This window comes from Thunnus thynnus, chromosome 24 (assembly GCF_963924715.1).
Source record: "Thunnus thynnus chromosome 24, fThuThy2.1, whole genome shotgun sequence".
Lineage (NCBI taxonomy): Eukaryota > Metazoa > Chordata > Actinopteri > Scombriformes > Scombridae > Thunnus > Thunnus thynnus.
In genome coordinates this window covers 10,297,784-10,316,341 of record NC_089540.1, presented here as the reverse complement: position 1 = coordinate 10,316,341, position 18,558 = coordinate 10,297,784, and the positions used below count along the sequence as shown (strand labels likewise).

Sequence of the window (18,558 nt, the reverse complement as noted above, 5' to 3'; positions counted from 1 at the left end):
GTAAACGTTGTCTTTCAATAATCCTTTTATTGTCTTTTAAACTTTTTAACATCTCTTTATTGTTTTTCTTTGTCTTCGGCCGCCGTCTTCTTAAGGTCAGATCTGTAGTTGTTTTCTGTATCATGTCTTTGCTTTGTCTGTCAAAGCACTTGGTAAATTCTGTTTTTAAAGGTTCTATATAAATAATGATATTATTAATTATTATTATCTCCGTTGTTTCTGTAATGAAAAAAGAGGAGACAAGCAATAATGTAACTTCAGCAGCGTACATAAAGCTCGCACAGGAGGGTAACTTAAAGTTTTAAAATGTATGTGAACTTAACAGCACTGCAATAAGAAATATAATTCAATACTCCGTTAGAGTAAAAAAAAATCTTTATTTTACAGTATGTTTGGATTGAAATTTTGTGAAAATTTAATTGATAGGAAAGAATTAACAATAACTTCTTACTTTGACACTTAAGGTGTCTTTGGAGGGTTCACTGGGCTGAGAGGCCTGACAATCAATTTGCTTGCAGCATCACTTTCCTCCCTCATTTCCTCATCTGGCTCACTGGCGAAGGTTTTAGTGGTTAACTAGTGGGTAAAATTAAGGTGTAGCAGCACTTGCAATAAGTTGAATTAAATACAGTGTTGTTGTTGTATTATGGACATGGGAGTAATTATTAAGAGTAGGCTGACCCCTACTGCAGAATGGCACTGGATATGGCAGAAGTTGGGTTCTGCCTAATTGTATGTTCCTGGTAGTGAACTAGGCACAGGTGAATTAGAAACGTCAGCATAAGATAACATTTTATTTATCCTTAAGAAAATTCTTTTGCCAGAGATTGTTCAAAAAATTACAAAATCAAGAGTAATAAATGTAAAGTGTATAACATGTAAATGATTTCCCCATAGAATAACAATAAGAGTAAGATAAAGTAATAACTGATGTTGGACCTGACAAATGGTGCCACTGACAATAGCATACTTTGAATCACAGCTAGAGACAAACCACATTTCAAGAGCTGCGAGGGAGAAAAAATGAAGATGGTGAGACCGTTAGACCATCGTCAGTCACCTGTGATAAGTGTAATTTGGCTCTTGTATCTTCAGTGGTGATAAATACAGGTCATTTTAAAAGAAGGTAAGGTTATATTCTCACGCAAATCAAGACTCAATCATCTGAATCCTGAAAACTATTGTGAATCTTAATTGGCTAGCTATTGACCAAGTACCCATCTCTTGAAGTGACAGACAACCCAATATAGTTATATTTACACTACAATGATTAACCCAGGCTTTTTTTAAGACAATGAATTATATTATGAATTATATTTTCATGCAAATCAGTATTTAATCCTCTGAATCTGAGTACTTCCCTGTACAATTCAGAAGAGCAACACAGCCTAACAATGGCAGGCATCATTCATCGATGCATTTTTGATGCTTTACTCTTCACTGATTGATTACAGAAACTTTGATTTAATAGGGATGGTCTTTACTTATGAAGAGTTTCTATAAGAATATAATATCCATATAACACCTGGGGATTATGCAAAAGTCATTGGTGCAATACCCTCTGGAGTCTGTATGCTGTTTCAATCTCAGCCAAGGGTTAATGTTACTCAACAACTGCCCTTGTTATCTCCAACATACATTCCCTTATAGGCAAAATTTATATTTCCTTTTATTCTGGTAATAAAAACAGATCTATAAGAGCTCTGTTCCAGGGAGATATTACTACATTACCATATGTGATTTCATACAGAAATCAATTTGTGGATGACATGGTATGGAAGAAGGCCTGGCTTTTACCTAATCGATACTTAATCACCAATAAAGTTAAGGGAATTTCCTTTAAACTTATTCATAAATTCTATCCAGCCAAAAACTATGATAAAAAAGTTAGACATTGAAGTTAGACATTGAAAGAGAGACATTGATGTGAGTTGTAGTTCCTGTTATGAATATCCAGAAACTGATGTGCATTTATTTTAGCAATGTCTAATTGTGAAGAATATCTGGTAAAACCTTTGTGTTCTCATTAATAAAAATATTGATGAAAGTTTTATCTTACTTTGGAAAAATGTATTGTTTCATCTCCAGGAAAATAATACACAGAAGAACACTGGTGTGTACATGATAAATCTTATTATTATAATGGCCAAATTCCATATCCATAAATGTAAATTTACCGGTAAGAAATCGTGCTTTATTGCCTTTAGCAAAGAATTCAAACAATACGTTTATTCAATTCAACACTCTTAAACAAAAACCAATTAAAACTGTAACAGCTTGTGCTGTGTTCAATTTTTTCTAACATAGGCTATATCTTTATTCCCCCTAGAATTCATTGCTAGCATTAAAAAGTGTATATTTTCTTTACGTTTTTTTTTTTTGTTTGTTTTGTTTTTACATTTGGTATATGTACCCGTGGTATGTATCTTTTGTACATGTTATGTACATATAAAGTATTGTTATTAATAAAGGTACGCCTAAAAAAATGTGAAAAACGCCTTAAAAAGCGGCGGGTTTTACCGGCTTTTCCGGCGGTTTACGGTAAGTCACTAGCGCGTCAGAGATATCGGCTAAAACGGTGTAAACACCGACGTTTTCATTTAGATTTTGTTGAAATAGTGGCGATTAATGGCACAAGTGGGGAAAAAAAACCAGGCGTAGTCTGCCAGACTACTAAAAACTGTAGTTATGAACTTGACAGGACAGAGGAAACTCTCCAGAGAAAACAAAATTAAACTTTTAGCTTCTGAAATATTTTTAGACAACTCTGATGGAGCTCAGGATTTATCAGGAGGACAGCTGCTTACTTCAAACAATTTCGCTGTATGAACCTGGACTGTGTGTGTGACCTTTTGGATGTGTAGAAGAACACAGGACATTAATTAACATGAGATCCTGTCGGCGTGTAGGGAGATTAAGTAGCCCAATCAATTAAATTATGCTGCTGTGCCTCACGTGTAAATGCGCACAGCGTCTCTCTCAATGGGGAGACGCATTTATCGTTTCTGCTGCGGTGGGATCACTGCGAGTGTTTCATAAATTCAAACTTTTTTTGATAGTCAGCACCCCCGCACCTCCGACTGAAATCAGGTTCTCGTGGCTATGGGTTCACCCACCGATTTATGTGCCATTTATGAACCACATTCACAGCCTAATGTGTATGTCCCTGCACAGACAATAATGGAAAATTAGCCATCACAGTAGTATGGATAGTGTTCTTGATGCAGTTTTCTGTGAAATGTGCAGATTCGATTTTTCGTGAGCTAACAGGTGTGTCGAACTCTGTTTCCACGTGGAGATGTGGGTGAACCCTAGTCCCGCCCCGTCCAGGCTCGCCTTCACTAAAAACTCGCCCCCCGTGATGCTGTGCTCTGCCATCGGGGTACTATGGAGAGCGCTAAGGCTTAGAACTAACTTTTATGGAGTTTTATCTATAGAAAGTTGTTTTCTAAAAGTGAATGGCAAATTTCATGGTTGTTTAGTTATGATTGTTAGTCATTATTTTAAACAATGGAGTAACAGAACCTATGTTTGTTCAACATAAACTTCCGTTTATTTAAAGTGCACGTCACCCAGAGAGTCTCTGTACACTTTACAAGTCATACATATATACCAGTAGTAATGTTAATATTACAACAAAAGGTTTAGGTTTTTGATTTTAAAACAGAGATCATGTAGCTTTAACACGGTTGGAGTAGCTTCATGTGAAAGAGAAAAACAATTTGTGATTTGGGTTCCCAGCCAGTGAAATTAGGAATGGTCATAATAAAAACAGAAAAAGATGTGTTTTCAGCCTGGATTTGAAAGTATCAACAGAGCTTGCCTCTCGAATGTGCAGTGGTAGATTATTCCAGAAAAATGGAGTTTGGTGGGCAAAGGCTTGACCACCAAAAGCATTCTTATTGAATCAAGAAACAGTTGAGTACCTGGCACCTTGAGAACATAAGGGACATGATGAGTATACGGAGCAAAAGGCTGGAGATATATGAAGGAGCTAATCCATTTAAAGCCCTAAAGGTAAGCAGGAGGATTTTAAAATCAGCTCTTGTATGAGCCAGTAGCCGATGCAAAGACATCAGTACCGGTGTTATATGATCCAGTTTTTTGGCAGCTGGTTTCTGGACCAATTGAAGACATTTTGATGCTGTTTTAGGTAGGCAAAAGAAAATTTCATTATAATAGTCTATTCTAATTGTTATGAAGGCATGTCTGAGGATTTCAGCGTCTGAATTTGATAGAATGCGGCGTATTTGAGCTATTTTATTAAGGTGGAAGAAGACTGTTCATGTTATATACTTGATATGTGTCTTACAACAGTCGCTGACTGTTACAAAAAGATAGACTTGTGTGTCATCAGCATAGCAGTGATATTTTATGTTGTGTTTTTTGAAAATGTGACCCAAAGGCAGCAAGTAAACACAGGACAGAAGTGGACTGAGTACTTATCCCTGTGGGACACCGTGTTTGACCTTAGAGCAGGAAGACATAGTATTATTATATGTAATGTGACTAGCAACCACCTTTACTAACAGTTTGGACATGAATGGGTGATTTGAAATCGGCCTAAAATTGTTAAGGGTTTGTGGGTCAAGGTTAGGTCTTTTTTAATAGTGGAGTAACCACAGCTGTTTTAGAAGCAGTGGGATCGATACCAGAACTGAGTGATTTATGGATGATGTCAAGAAGAGGGCTTCCAGTCACAGTGAACATGTCTTTAATGAGGTTACCAGGGATGGGATCCAGAACACGTGGTTGGTTTGGAGCTAGTAATTTGCGAGAGGGTGCATGAATTGACTAGATCAAACTGAAAAAAGTAGCTTATGGATTGGAAACCAGTATGAGAAGGAAGCAGAGGGTGGGAGGGATCAGAGGAGAGGGACACTGCCTTACCAGTAATATCATTCCTGATTAGCTCAATCTTTTCAGTGAAAAAGTTAGGCCTACATCTTGACGGCTGAAAATGTTACTGCCAGATACTGTTCCCCCTGTGTTTAGTAGGGAAGGAAGCTCACACACCTGTCAAATTCATACTGCTGGATTGTTTCCTCAAAACAGCTAAGTCCTGTGATTTTCAGACTGATATCCCTCAATTTGTCCGTCATAGCAGGGGGAACGCATCCAACTAAGACTGTTACTGTCAGATACTGTTACCCCTGTGTTTAGTAGGAAAGGAAGCTCACATAAATATTACATGGAAGACTTTAATAACATTAAACAAAAAATAAATCATGCACACCTACCTTTTCAAATATACAATAAAGTTCATTTTGGTTGAAACCAGCACAGTAGCAGCTTGTCTTGCTGTCTACATGTTTTTCACATGACTTGGAAAAATCAAAATAATACAAAACATAAAACATTCAAAATCAAGGAAAACTATAAACAACAATACTATCAATAACAAAATTGAAAGTACGAAAAAAAAAAAATCAAATTTACCTTCAGATTGACCTCTGACCTACCTCCTGAGACAGCCCCCTCACTGAGGTCACGAACACAACATGCATTCATCACGTGCTTGTATATTACCAGGAGCTCACGGAGTGGATCAACCCTAAACCCCAGTTACAGTAGGCCATTTGCATAGGAGAACCCTAACCAGGACATCATTGAAGTTGAAAAACTGTGGATAAGCAATAGAAAAGGTATGTAAATTGTGCTGTGGACGATTTTCATCACCAATATTGAAATAGACTAACTACCTTAAGTTTCAGAACTCTCCATTAACTCTAGCCATGTTACCTCTTGTCCTCAAGGCAAATGAATCCAGACATTTACCACGAGATTGTTAATTACATCTCAAATGGTAACTACCCAGAAGGTGCTACAAAATCAGAGAAATATGTGATTCGAAGAAGGTCATCAGACTTCATCATTGATGGTAAGTGAAAAGACATTAAAGTTCTTGTTATAATCCAAAAATTCCTATTTCCATGAAGGTAATAATATACAATTTTGTTTAAACTATTACAACGGTTAGTGTCATCTTGGTTAATTTGGAGGCTGTATTTATATTTAGCTATATACTCGTCTATCATTTACGCAAATCCAATTATGATCTACAAATAACTTATGTAAGCATTGAAATATTACATAAACATGTGGAGTAAGATGCACTTTATATACAATAATTTGTTTTAATGTAAGATAAATTAAAAATATATTTATGACCTGCAAGTAAAGTAAGCCACTTACTTTTTTCTATATTCTAACAGAAGGAACATTGTACTACAAGAAAGGGAAGGAAGAAGCCAAGAGAAAGGTTGTCTATGACAGGGAAGAAGCCAACCAAATTTTTGAGGAATGCCATGCAGGTGCCTTTGGAGCCCACTGTGGTATTGTTAAAACAAGGAACGCAGTGTGCAAAAGATTTTACTGGCCTGGCATGACATCTGCTATTGATAAGTGGGTGAGTATATTTTTTGATTCATCTAAAGAGAAAAATTATTCTATTTATCATCACTTCATTTCAAGCAAAAACACACATAAGTGATGGAACATACCACTTCATAATTCTTACTTGAGTACTGGACTTAGTAGAAGGCCAATGTCCTGTTTTGATACTGGACCCAGTATCAAACATGTATGGTGCGATGCAGCCAAATATGTATCTGTTTGTCCAGAGACTAGCCACAACCAACCCAAACGCCAGAATAAAATGTTGGCATTGTATGTTTCTGCAAACCACGGATACATTTAATGTCTACGTTGTTGTTGGCCATTATCAGTTAAATAATAATGTTTTATAATGTGACAACACTGTGGTTGAGGTTTGGTTAGGTTTAGGCACAAAAAACAGTTGGTTGGGGTTAGGGAAAGATCATGGTTTGGGTTAAAAAAAATAAAAATAAAAATGGCTGCAAATGTCCCGAAGTCTGACTAAAAACTCATGGTTTTGTCGGTTGAAACGGGAAGCGGGCCTTGGTTTCGAGGTGGTCTCGAACCCTCTCTCCTCCTAATAAGAAATTCAGCTCATATAGATGTCATGTGAACTACATCACTTTAGAAATGTTGATATGATACAGATTCAATGTATCTGTGGTTTGCAGAAACGTACAAAGCCAACATTTTATTCAGGCGACCAGGCTGCCATACCACATAAAACTTTATAATCACAGACTAAATATTCCCTCCTTCTAATACTGAAGTTCACTGTTAACATATTATTTTCCAGGTTAGAGAATGTGCAGAATGCCAGGCCAGAGCTTCAACTATGAAGCAGGAGACCGAGTACATCCCCATACAAGTAATTCACAATATTTTGCTTTACTCTTTGAAGCTTATATTTTGTGATGGAGAATGCTTTATAGTAATTCTAAGTGAATAATGTATTTGTTATTTTGCTCTCCTTTGTTAAGGTGAGCCAGCCCTTTGAACTTGTGGGGATGGACATTTTTGGCAAAGTGGCTGAGACAGAGGCGGGCAACACATACATCTGTGTGATGGTGGACTACTACACCAAGTGGTCCGAAGCGTTTGCCCTGCCCACAAAAACACCTGCAGATGTGGCTGACTGTATAGTCAGATTCTTTTACCGTTTTGGGGCCCCAAAAAGGATCCTCATTGATGAGGGACAAGAGTTCGTTAATGAGGTTTGTTGAATGTTACAGCCAGGTTGCGATTTGTGGAAAATAAATCAGAACCACAGTGGGCCTATATAGACTATGGAGCTTATTAGGCTATTTCTTGCTGTTGTGCAGTAACATTTATAAAATAACTATGAACTTAAATAAAAACAATAAGGCTACAAAATTTTAAGTTGGCCACTACATTTGCAGGAATAATTGAATCATTTTCTTAATTAATTTAATTCATCAAGTAGCGTGATATTTTCATTCTCAGGGGTGTGATGTCAAGCTCATGCAGACACATAGTACATGTGATCATGTACAATAAAACAAAAAGTTAAATGCTAATTTTAGATGCTTGAATTAAATCCCCCAACGCTCCTTTCAGCACCATCGATAGCGCCGCAGACGTGCCAAGTGTCACAGCCCGGCTCATAGGCTGCGACAAAATATGGGAGACCAGACGAGTCTTGTAACTGAGGATAAGCGTTTATTTACAAAATGATAACGGAACAAACGTGGAAGTCAGTAATCAGTAATGTAGGCGTGTGTGGATGTGTGCGTGTCGGCAACCAAAAAAAACAAAACAGCCGTGCCACGCCGCTCTCGAAGTGGACGAGGCGTGATGAAGGAGGGGGGAGAAACTCTAGGCGGCCAAGCTTTGTAGTCCCGACCACACTGGGCCCAGGTGTGGCACATCGCACCCTGTTTACAGCATGTCGTTACATAAATGAAAATGTTTTTGATGATCTCACATTTATCTGCATAGGCGGTAATATTTTTTGCAATGAATCATTAAAAGTTATTTGTTTCAAACAAAGGATAATGCTTATTATTGTTTGCCAACAGCTAAACAAGGAGGTGTGCAACAGTCTGGGGATTCAGTGCAGCCTTTGCGCACCATATCACCCAAAAACAAATGGGCCTGTCGAAAAACAGAACGGAACAATACAGAGGTAACAGCACTGTAATTATTTTACTTTACTGTGTATATTGTTTTTTGATACATGTAATTTTTTATATATTTATGATATTGTGAACTGAAAATGTATTGGAAGCAAGGTGGCCTGCCTATTTATGTGATAATACTTTTCAGGGCACTGTTCCAACTTGTGAAGCAGCATCCAGAGAGTTGGGATTCATATTTGGAAGGAGTGATGTTTGGGTTGAGAACCAAAAAAGACAGCACTATGAAGTTCTCCCCATTCTTCCTCCTGTTTGGGACAGAGGCCCGTCTCCCGAGTGAGATTCCAGAGGATTACAAGGTTGGTTTAGTGTAAAACAGCTACAGATAATCCATATTTAGAATAACCAATTAAAAAAAATATAGCTCATTGAAAATATGTGTCAATGTTTGTTACATGCTATGCAATAAATAAGTAATCTACACACTGTATCAATATTTTGTGGCCGAGGAAAATTCCATGTCTCTTAGTAGAAGGCAAGTGCCCATTTAAACCTTTAATGGGACCTAATTTTGTTTAGTTGACATTGTTGGAAATATGTTATTTTAATTAGATATTCATTACCAAGGTCATAGTTAAGGGAGGTTTTGTACTGGACAGCATTTTATTATGTGATACTGTAGGTTTTTTTCTGTCCTCATTATTGATAGATTGGGTGTGGGCAGTATAATTTTCAGTACTTTCTGCCAACATTAGTTATTCATATTTGAGGTTATGATCGAAATGACTATGCTAACAAAAATGTCATTACTGTTATAGTTATAGTGATCAGGAGTGCTTTGAGATTGTACAGTTAGTCAACAAATAGATAAATTTGTCTCATTCCCACATACAGTCTAATGACTGCAACGGTCAAGCAAGGGGTCAAGTCCAATAACAATGAAAAAATGAAAGTTGTATTTTACAGATTGACAGCAGCGTGGAGAATGGCCTTGACCAGGAGGTGGTGTCAGAGGCTGATGAAACAGGCCCAGCACCACCAACAGGCCCAGCGCCACCAAAGTCTGCTGCAGTCACAGCTTTGTCTCCAGGCAATATCGAAAAATGTATGTTTCAGAATATTTAGCTCTCTTTTAATGTAAAGAACAAAGTCCCTCACATACCAGGTTTTTATGTAGTAATCCCTGCACTTTGTGCTTATTTCTTTAAGGCGTGAAGGATGCCTGGGATGGTCTAAAGGCCAATGTCCTGCTATCAAAAATTGGGCCGTACAAGATCTTTTACTGGGACATTGGCCGAACGGGGCCTGGATTGGAGCTTGAGAGTGAGGTAAAATATATATATATAAATATATAAAAATACCTAATTCATATGTGGATAATGTATGAATAAAATAATTAATTGTTCATTTTAAACTGTTAATAATTGTAAGTCAATTTTACTAGGTCATAAATGCGTACTTGGCCATGCTGGAGCGTCAACATAATATAACAGCGAAGGAGAAGGTGCTCCATATAGATACATTTGGAATGACCTCAGTGTGGAAAGGAAATATTCCACGATTCAGGGTTAGTTGCAGACTGTCTCATTACATATGCTGGTAACAGTGACTGATGTTGATGACTTGCAAGCTAAAGCTTTTGTACTATATTTACATTATTTCAGTGGGACCCCACACATTATAAAATGCTGTTTGCTGTTGTGAATGAACACCATCACTGGTTCCTGGTTGTAAGTATTACTTTTTCAGCAACTGGGAGCACATATTGACATGTTACATACAATATACCATACAGTAAAAGATCAAGTGGTTGTTTTTTTTAGTTTATGTTCAGCTTTGTAAACTCTTCATCTTGCACCTTGATGCCAAAGAAGCTAAATGTGAGAAGATGTTCTTGTTTAAGATCACATACAGTAGCAGCTATAGCAGTAGTAGTAGTATAACAGCTATTTTTAAAGTCAATATGGTGGACAAGCGTATACTTATATGTACAATAATCTTTGGTTTTTGTTTATGTTTCATACAGGTAATATATCCATCCGAAAAGAGGACTCTACTGATGGATTCACTTGGAGAAACTGCTGCAAAGCTGCAAAGGTGCAAGGATGTAACAAGGTACAATTTGCACTTTTTAATTGCAATTGTGATACTAAATAACAAATACATTTAAGTTATAATTTCTTAAACAACTTACACCCGGGAGCAGACTCAGCTGACCAGTTGTGGATTTAAACAATCTCTTACTTTACAATACTCTCAAATGGCAACTGGTTAGCATTCAAGACAAACAATGGAGTTCAAGGGATGACATTTGCTCATGCAGACAAACAGAACTAGAAATAGTTGCAGAAATGGTAAGTATATGTGTAGTATCTGGTGAATATCAGCCAAAAGACTGGGTTAAGTACTGCTGGTGGTCAAGAGAGCAATTGCAGACCTGAAATGACTAAATGACAAAATGCAGATGTGTATGTCAAACATGGACAATGGCAAGTTGGCTCAATTTCAACATTATAGATGAATATTTCACAAGTGCATAAGTAAGGAAAGAAGACTGGTTATTTTTATCTGGAACAACTATCTTTTCTGTTCTGATGTCTGAGGAATTGGTAATAGTATTTTCTTGTGCTCCGCCCTTTGCACTTTTGTATTGTATAACAAATATATTGTGATGCTTGTATGATGTTTAAGTCAGTAAATCTGGTTACTTTATTTAAACATATTTTGTGTTTTTAGAGCACTCATGAGGAAGAAAGGGTTCAATGTGTCAAGGTGGAAATGTGACACAGTGCCTCATCCTCACCAACAAGACAGCACCTCCTGTGGGGTTTTTGCCATTAAGGTATGAAAAAACATGTTCTTTATACTCCAGTATGTGCACATATAAAATATTGCCTCCTTGGTGAAATATATATTTAGAATAAAATAAAATAAAATTCATATTTGTTGGTAAATTATAACATGTATTTTTAATATCAGTTCATTGAGAAAATCTTAATGGAGGAAAAGCTCAAATTCCCTGCTGGCTTAAGTGATATGACAGCGCTACGTTGGCAGATTGCCACTACTCTTCTTCGGGAGTCTGGTAAGTTACATGATAGCACTACTAACAAGTTGTGAATGAAAATGTTTATGAGTACTCTGGTTGTCATCTTCGATAATTACAGAAAATACAAATAATACAAATACAGTGGATTTTGCTCAAAAGAAAGCTTCTTGTCCTCACAAATGTCGTCCCCTTTCAAATATTTTTCCATTTTTCTGACAGATGATCTGACAGACCTGTGTTTCTTCTGCGGGGAGGTTGACGTAGATGACACTGAAGAGGAGGAGCTGACATGGGTATTTTATTTTAGATATATAATGCAGTCCTGTGGGTGCATTCATTGGTGATTCCATTTCCAATGTCATTTTAAATTATTTAATGTCTCTTTTACCCATTTACTCATGTGCCAGTATTTCACTTTTCATTAAGAAGATTTCTCCAGTAATTACAAGCCACACTCCATGTGTTGGGATCATTTCACAGAACAATTTCTTCCGAGACATATGTTTATATTTGTTAACATACTTTACTGTTAATACATTCTGATTTTTATGAAAAATTCTCATCATGGGGAGCAAGGAAAATCTTATTTTGCACATGTTTTGCCAATCTTAAGTTGTCTTTCCATGTTGTCTTTAAATATTTTGGTCAGTGTTAACAACAACAGATAATGTAAGGTATTGAATGATTATTTGTAAGTGCTTGTGATCTCTGATGAAACCACTAAGAGTGCATTTGAATTAAAAATTATTATCACTCATGCCAAGGTAAGGAATTAACTCTTTTGTGCAAGGCTTAAAATACCAAACCTTTGGGCACGATTACTATTGTAGCTGGCCAGGCGGCGGTAACAACAGTTACAAATACTTAAGAGTATTAAATTCACTTTCTGTATGTACATTGTATCTGCTATTGACACAACAGTTTCTGTACTGGCAGGTTAATTCAGCATTGGGTATTTAACAAAAATGACCTGCAATAAACTTGGTGATATCTTCACTTTTGTGCCCTAAATAGTCTGACCCCCCAAATGGCAAGCACTAAAGCACTAGCTTAAGCAACCTCTATTATCCCCCAAGCCAATATTGGTGAAAGAATTAACATCAATGTGTACATTATAACACAATTGTTAAAATGTTTTGCACTACAGATATCCTGCCATGCCTGCAGGAGGCGGTTCCACTATGTGTGTGTAGGAAGGCCAAAGGTTGAGGAGAGATTTGTATGTGCAGCATGCTGAGTCTACACAGAAATAAAAAAGGAACTAAAAGACGTGAGTATTGTTGTTTATTATTTTTCTTGATTTTGAATGTTTTATAAGTCATGTGAAAAACATGTAGACAGCAAGACAAGCTGCTACTGTGCTGGTTTCAACCAAATTGAACATTATTGTATATTTGAAAAGGCAGGTGAGCACAATTTATTTTTTGTTTAATGTTATTTAAGTCTTCCATGTAATATTTGAGCTTCCTTTCCTACTAAACACAGGGGGAACAGTATCTTACAGTAAATTTCTCAGCTGTCAGGATGCGTCACCTTGCTGTAACGGAGGTGGTTTTAAGACAAAGATTACACCTAAAAATTTGCGTGGTGATTTTTTTCAGCCACAATTTCTTTTGACATTTTTTCAGTAAAATGGAGTGAAAGTGACAGAAAATCATCAGATATAGTTGAGTGTAAATAGGTGAACTAAAGTGGACAACAGAGCATCTACAGTATTTAAATTGAAAAATCTCACAAACATAGGCTAATATTATTTATTGATAGAAATAACAGTAGTTGGTTGTGTTAATAAAGACATAAAAAACCCAAAAACACAGGTTCTGTTACCTCATTGTTTAAATTATAACTAACTAAACTGTTCCATTTTATTTCAGGATATCAGAGATCTCTTCACTATAATAAATGTTTTCTGACAGGAAAACATAAATAGTGACTCCCACATGACAGTTATCACCAGACGCAGGCATGTTCTCCAGAGCGCCTGTATGGCGCTATCAAAATCTTACTTTGACTGGCATGAAGTGCCCAACATTGAATTTGTTTCTGAAATGGCTGATGACTATGGTGGCCCAAGGAGGGAATTTTTTTAGGTAGGTTAAACTCCCATCTTACTTGTGAATAATATAATACAGTGAATGCTTTATTGTGAGTTCTTATGATAATTACACAGAAATTAGTATTATTTGATTCAATCAAATTAGACAAAATATTTTCCCTTTATATTTTCTTGCAGATTACTGATGTTGGATGTACAAAACTCCCTTGGAGTGTTTGAGGGGAAGCCTGGGGACCTAATGTTCACCAACAGGCCCTAGCTGCTAACAAGTATTATACAGCTGGAAAGCTGACGGCCTGGTCCATTATGCATGATGGACCAGGTAGTGGATGTCAACCTCTTCATGGAAGAAGACCTGCGTCTAAACATGGAAAAGGTAACATAATGACGTTAACTGAATTCCTGTCATATATTAGTACAAACCTAGCATGACAACAGAGGTTTGAGTGGAAGGATGTAGATGATATACCATATTTTATTATAACTACACAGAAAATTCAAGAAAATACCAAAGCAGTCTGGAATTACAACTGTGCATGTTTAGTTTTTTTTTCTTTTCTTATTCTGCTTACTTTAAAAGGTTGTGATGTGCAGCACAGCACAGGACCTGGTCAGCCTCAAGGCTGAAAATGGGGACTGGATCACTGGCTGTGGTGTGCCTAACATCTATACAGCCACACTCCAGGACCTGCCCAGAGTCAGGCAACAGATTGTTGCCCACTTCCTTTTTCACCGGTAAGAAATGAAGATGGAATTAACTATGAGGTACAACACCTTGGCAGTTGGCTGACTGACTAACTTTTTCTATGATTGCCACTCATCCTGAAAAGTATACGCAAAATGCAAATGCTGTGGTCCCAACATGATATATGTGTACTAACTCCACATGATGTTTGAAGTTGATAAGATGGTAACCATTTCTTAGTTTTGCTATTTCTCTTGCTCTCTCTTAAGTCTGTAGTATTGATATGAAAGAAAAAGAAATAACAGCATAATTATCTGTGTTCAACAGAGTCGCCAGTATGACACAGCAATTCATGTCTAGCATGGAGTCTTGTGGCAATTTCTGGCAAATGGTGAAGAGATACTGGAGACAGTCCTTTCCAGTATTTACTAATATTGGGGAGGGGCTGTCGAGGAACTGTATCCAGAATCTCTTCACCATTTCATGGAGTCCTGCTGGAAGCAATAAGCAAGAGGAGGAAGAAGCCACAGTTTTCCAGTGGGAGTGGTGGCTTATGGCCATTCAAGGTGAGTTCTCATAGATTTGGAGTTCCTTGGTTGATCTGTTTTTCCATATGTCACTTTAAACTAATCTTAAGATGGAAAATCAAAAAAATACTTCATACACCAGTATAATACAGACATACAGCTGAATATATTTCCTGTTCTTTCCAGCCAACTATTTCATGAAATGCACAAAATTCAAGGCAGTCATTCTTCTATAATTGCACATATCTCAGTTCTTTCTGCTCTCTAATTCTCCACACGATCACATGATTGATTGATGGAGGTGTATTTTGCAATCACAGCATCAAATGTGATTATTATAAAGAAATGAGGATGCAACAATTCTACAGTTGTGTTGTGTGTTGGGGATTAGTTAACTACATGTAGTTCAATAGCTAGTTTCACTACAATTTGCAGATGTTGGGTGGTATTTTTTCAGTTAACTACTTTGGGTCATGTAGTTTAGGTAGTTAATTACAAACTACATATTCAAAGTATTCTCATGATGTATTTTGCCATACAATATGGCACAATGTCACAGCTCATTGGCCATGGTTGTCATTTAATAACAATCACCTGCTATATGATTAAAATCACCTATGGTTTGCGACCAAGATGTCTGTGATTGAATACTATGAATTTCCCTAGAAATCAAGCTTTTTTCTGATTACTCCTTAGCTGTTTCTACCTATCCTCTCCTTAAAATACATCCTCAGGCTGCCTGAGGACTGGCCTGTCCTAGTCCTAGAGATTACAGACTCAGATTGTGATAATGTTCCATGATGTAGTTTGGATATAGTTTAACTACTTTTTGAAAAGTAGTTTTAGTTTGACAAGCTAAATTAATCTGATAGTAGTAAAGATGTAGTTTAACTAATTTTCATTGTGAAGTAGCTAGTATTTTGGTTAACTACAGTTTTAAAGTAGTTTTCCCAATACTACAATTGCACATTACCTTGAGGGACATTCATCTTGTTAGAAGAATAAGTCTGAATTTTAGATGAAAGCTTATTGCTCACTATTATAAGGTTAATGAAACTTGCATACATAAACCTTGTTTGTAAGCAACAAACTCTTTCTGTATTTTTATTCAATTTAAAAACCAGCAAAGCACTAACATACACCTGTATAGTGCATTGAATGTTAATGGTACAGTGCCTTGAAGAAGTATTGAATCCCCCTGAAAGTCATCACCATTTTCTTGCTTACAAAAGATACTGAAAAGTAGTTCCATAATCATTATTTTCATTGTGAAAACTTATGCTGTAGTATATTTATAAAAGGGAAAAATTAGTATTTTCCTCACTTGAGCATTTCAGTCACCTTGTCTCTTTAGTCTTCCTTCTCTCTGTTATTTCACAACCTGGCTAATGATCCTTAGACTGAGTGTTTTTTTTATATCCATAAAGAGATCTAAAACGTTTTCTTTATATTAGCTCTATTAAGTAATTACATAACTATAGAAATAACCACATTACACTCATTTGGAAAAATAAACAAAGAACCATGATAATTAATTTCATATAATTCATAAAATTCACTGTTTATAATACCATTTCTATTTATGTCAACAGAGGGGGAAGTTGACATAAGCTTCGAGGAGCTGTTGGTCTTTGTCACCGGGGCTGACAGCCTCCCACCCTTGGGTTTCCAGCAGTCCTGTGTCATAGACTTTTATGACCAGGAGCCAAGAACACGACGATTCCCCTACGCATCTACCTGCAGTCTCTGTATCTCACTACCAAGAAGCATTGTTGAAGAGGGAGTTGATTATTTCTAAGCCAGATGCAACTGATACATTTTAGGGAAGTCTGAGACACCATTGTTTCTAAGATGAATCATACTTGGATTATTACCAAAGCATCAAGGTCACTAATAAACTCAGAAATAATGACAGAACAGTTTTGAATATTATTTTGAACGACCCCTACGCTCCACAATAGGAGGAGTTGTGAAAGGTATATAATATGATGTTTTATGATTTTGAATTGGGTTCTCTATCCCGGGATCAAGGCCTCGGTTTGCTTTGTATTGCTCTTTACGCACAGTAAACCTTCTCACATTGAACTCTACAAGCTTCAAGTGTATTTTTTGAGTCTCTCTCTTATACGTTTTGAGTTTAATGCTCAGTTGTGGGTGACCTAAAGATTTATTGGCCCATCTGAAGATTTCCCACGGCAGGGTTATAGGGCTGGGTGACTGTTTCGGTGTGATTGGATGTTCAATTTCAAGTGTATTAGTTTATGTATATATGTATACATACACTTTCTGAATTTCACATTATGGAAATGTTTTTATTGAGTGGATATGTTCGTTTCCCTCAGCCCTATAAGGTCACCTCCTAAACTCCTATCCTGGTTCAGCTCATGAGAGCAGAAGTAATGTAGACTCTTTCCTTCGATTACTTTTATTGCCTTTATTGGCTGTAGAGCTGTTAGAGCTAGGAAGTTATAGTATGCCCCATCAAATTAAATTGCTATGCAATTATAATAATCATTAAAGTTATAATAATTATTGACGAACTTACCAGAGCTCATACATCCGCAGCGGGCCGGTGTTAGGTTTCTCCTCTATTTTTGGTCGGAAATCTGCCGTTTCACCGTTGTGGGCTCCTGTACGGAGCCCGGGCGATTAAGATGTATCCCTGCTCCTCAGACGTCCTTACTGCGGCCGACAGCTCCAGACCTCTGTGCCTGTCCCTTATGTCGCTGCTGGCTGTGGTGTTCCCTCTTTTTACAGCTCCACTTATGACCCCATTAACAGAGGTTGATGAGCTGAAAGGTGAACTGCGATCCATTGAGCGAACGAGTCTCGAGTTTGCGAGTAGCCAGCGGCTCTTGGCCTCTTCAGCAGCGGCTAACCATGCTGACGCACCTGGCCTGACTTCACCTTTTCCCCACTCCTGGACGTCTGTTGTTAAGGGTCACAGAGGGCTCTCTCTCCCCCTATATGACCCGCTCGGTATCGGTGGTGATCATATGCCATTCTCTAACTTATTCTCTCTTCTGGCTGAGCTGCCGCCAGAGCCTGTTCTCTCCCCTACCCCACCTCCTGCTCAAGGAGCGGGTCGTGTCCGGAGTGCCATCAGAAAGCGCTCCATGCCCGCCAGTTTCACTCCGTCTTCGGGCTCACCGTCCCCTTCATCGGCCCCCCTGAGTGCAAACGTCCCCGTTTGTCACTCCTGCAGTCGGAGTCAGCTCCAGTGACCTCCTCTCCTTCATCACAGCCACCTGTTACACACACAATCACCAGATCAGGTAATCAATCACTCAGCTCACCTGCACTCAGTTAGTTTGTTAATCGACCATAATCTCAGATCAAAGCTTTAAGTTTACAAAGGCAACCCTGAAACTGAGCGGCCTGAGATTTTAATTGTTGGAGACTTTATCATTAGGTGCGTAAAGCTTCCTGGTGCCATTACATACTGTCTGAGGCAAGACAGTTGATTTTATTTAGCTAATCCCAGCTCCTCTTGACATCCATCCCTCAGTCCACACTGTGATAGCGCACACCGGGCAATCCACTCCGACTATAACCAAGAGCGTTGAACGTTTTAACTGTCTTTTTAGTCTGCACCTGTGGATGCAAAATGTCTCTGCTGCAACTGGACTTGGTTTTATCAGTCACTTTGATTCATTCTGGACTGAGTGGGACCTGTTCAAATATGATGGGCTGCATCGTAGCAGGAAAGGAACAGGAAAATTGATTTGCAATTTTATTAACTTTATTGCTTTTAGTTTTAACTGATG

The 18,558-nt window shown here is 37.6% G+C and overlaps 1 protein-coding gene across 6 annotated transcripts in view; it reads left to right on the top strand.

Annotated features, from left to right (window-relative positions):
* The window catches only part of LOC137177148 (uncharacterized), a 60,023-nt gene extending 43,315 nt beyond the window's left edge, over positions 1-16,708 (top strand). For 2 of the 6 annotated variants that reach the window (XR_010925982.1, XR_010925981.1), the window contains exons 15-30: positions 8,418-8,524; positions 8,665-8,833; positions 9,441-9,579; positions 9,684-9,802; positions 9,919-10,041; positions 10,139-10,204; positions 10,501-10,589; positions 11,211-11,316; positions 11,454-11,559; positions 11,743-11,816; positions 12,671-12,793; positions 13,398-13,613; positions 13,757-13,955; positions 14,160-14,314; positions 14,592-14,830; positions 16,384-16,708. Coding sequence is in view for 1 of the 6 variants with exons in the window: in XM_067583274.1 (XP_067439375.1) it covers positions 8,418-8,524; positions 8,665-8,833; positions 9,441-9,579; positions 9,684-9,802; positions 9,919-10,041; positions 10,139-10,204; positions 10,501-10,589; positions 11,211-11,316; positions 11,454-11,559; positions 11,743-11,816; positions 12,671-12,760 (1,188 nt within the window). In the remaining 5 variants the exon portion in view is untranslated. Of the gene's footprint in view, positions 1-8,417; positions 8,525-8,664; positions 8,834-9,440; positions 9,580-9,683; positions 9,803-9,918; positions 10,042-10,138; positions 10,205-10,500; positions 10,590-11,210; positions 11,317-11,453; positions 11,560-11,742; positions 11,817-12,670; positions 12,794-13,397; positions 13,614-13,756; positions 13,956-14,159; positions 14,315-14,591; positions 14,831-16,383 lie in introns of those variants that run through there. The other 4 variants (XR_010925983.1, XM_067583274.1, XR_010925984.1 and 1 more) reach the window with 4 other exon arrangements.
* The last annotated feature ends 1,850 nt before the right edge of the window (positions 16,709-18,558 follow it).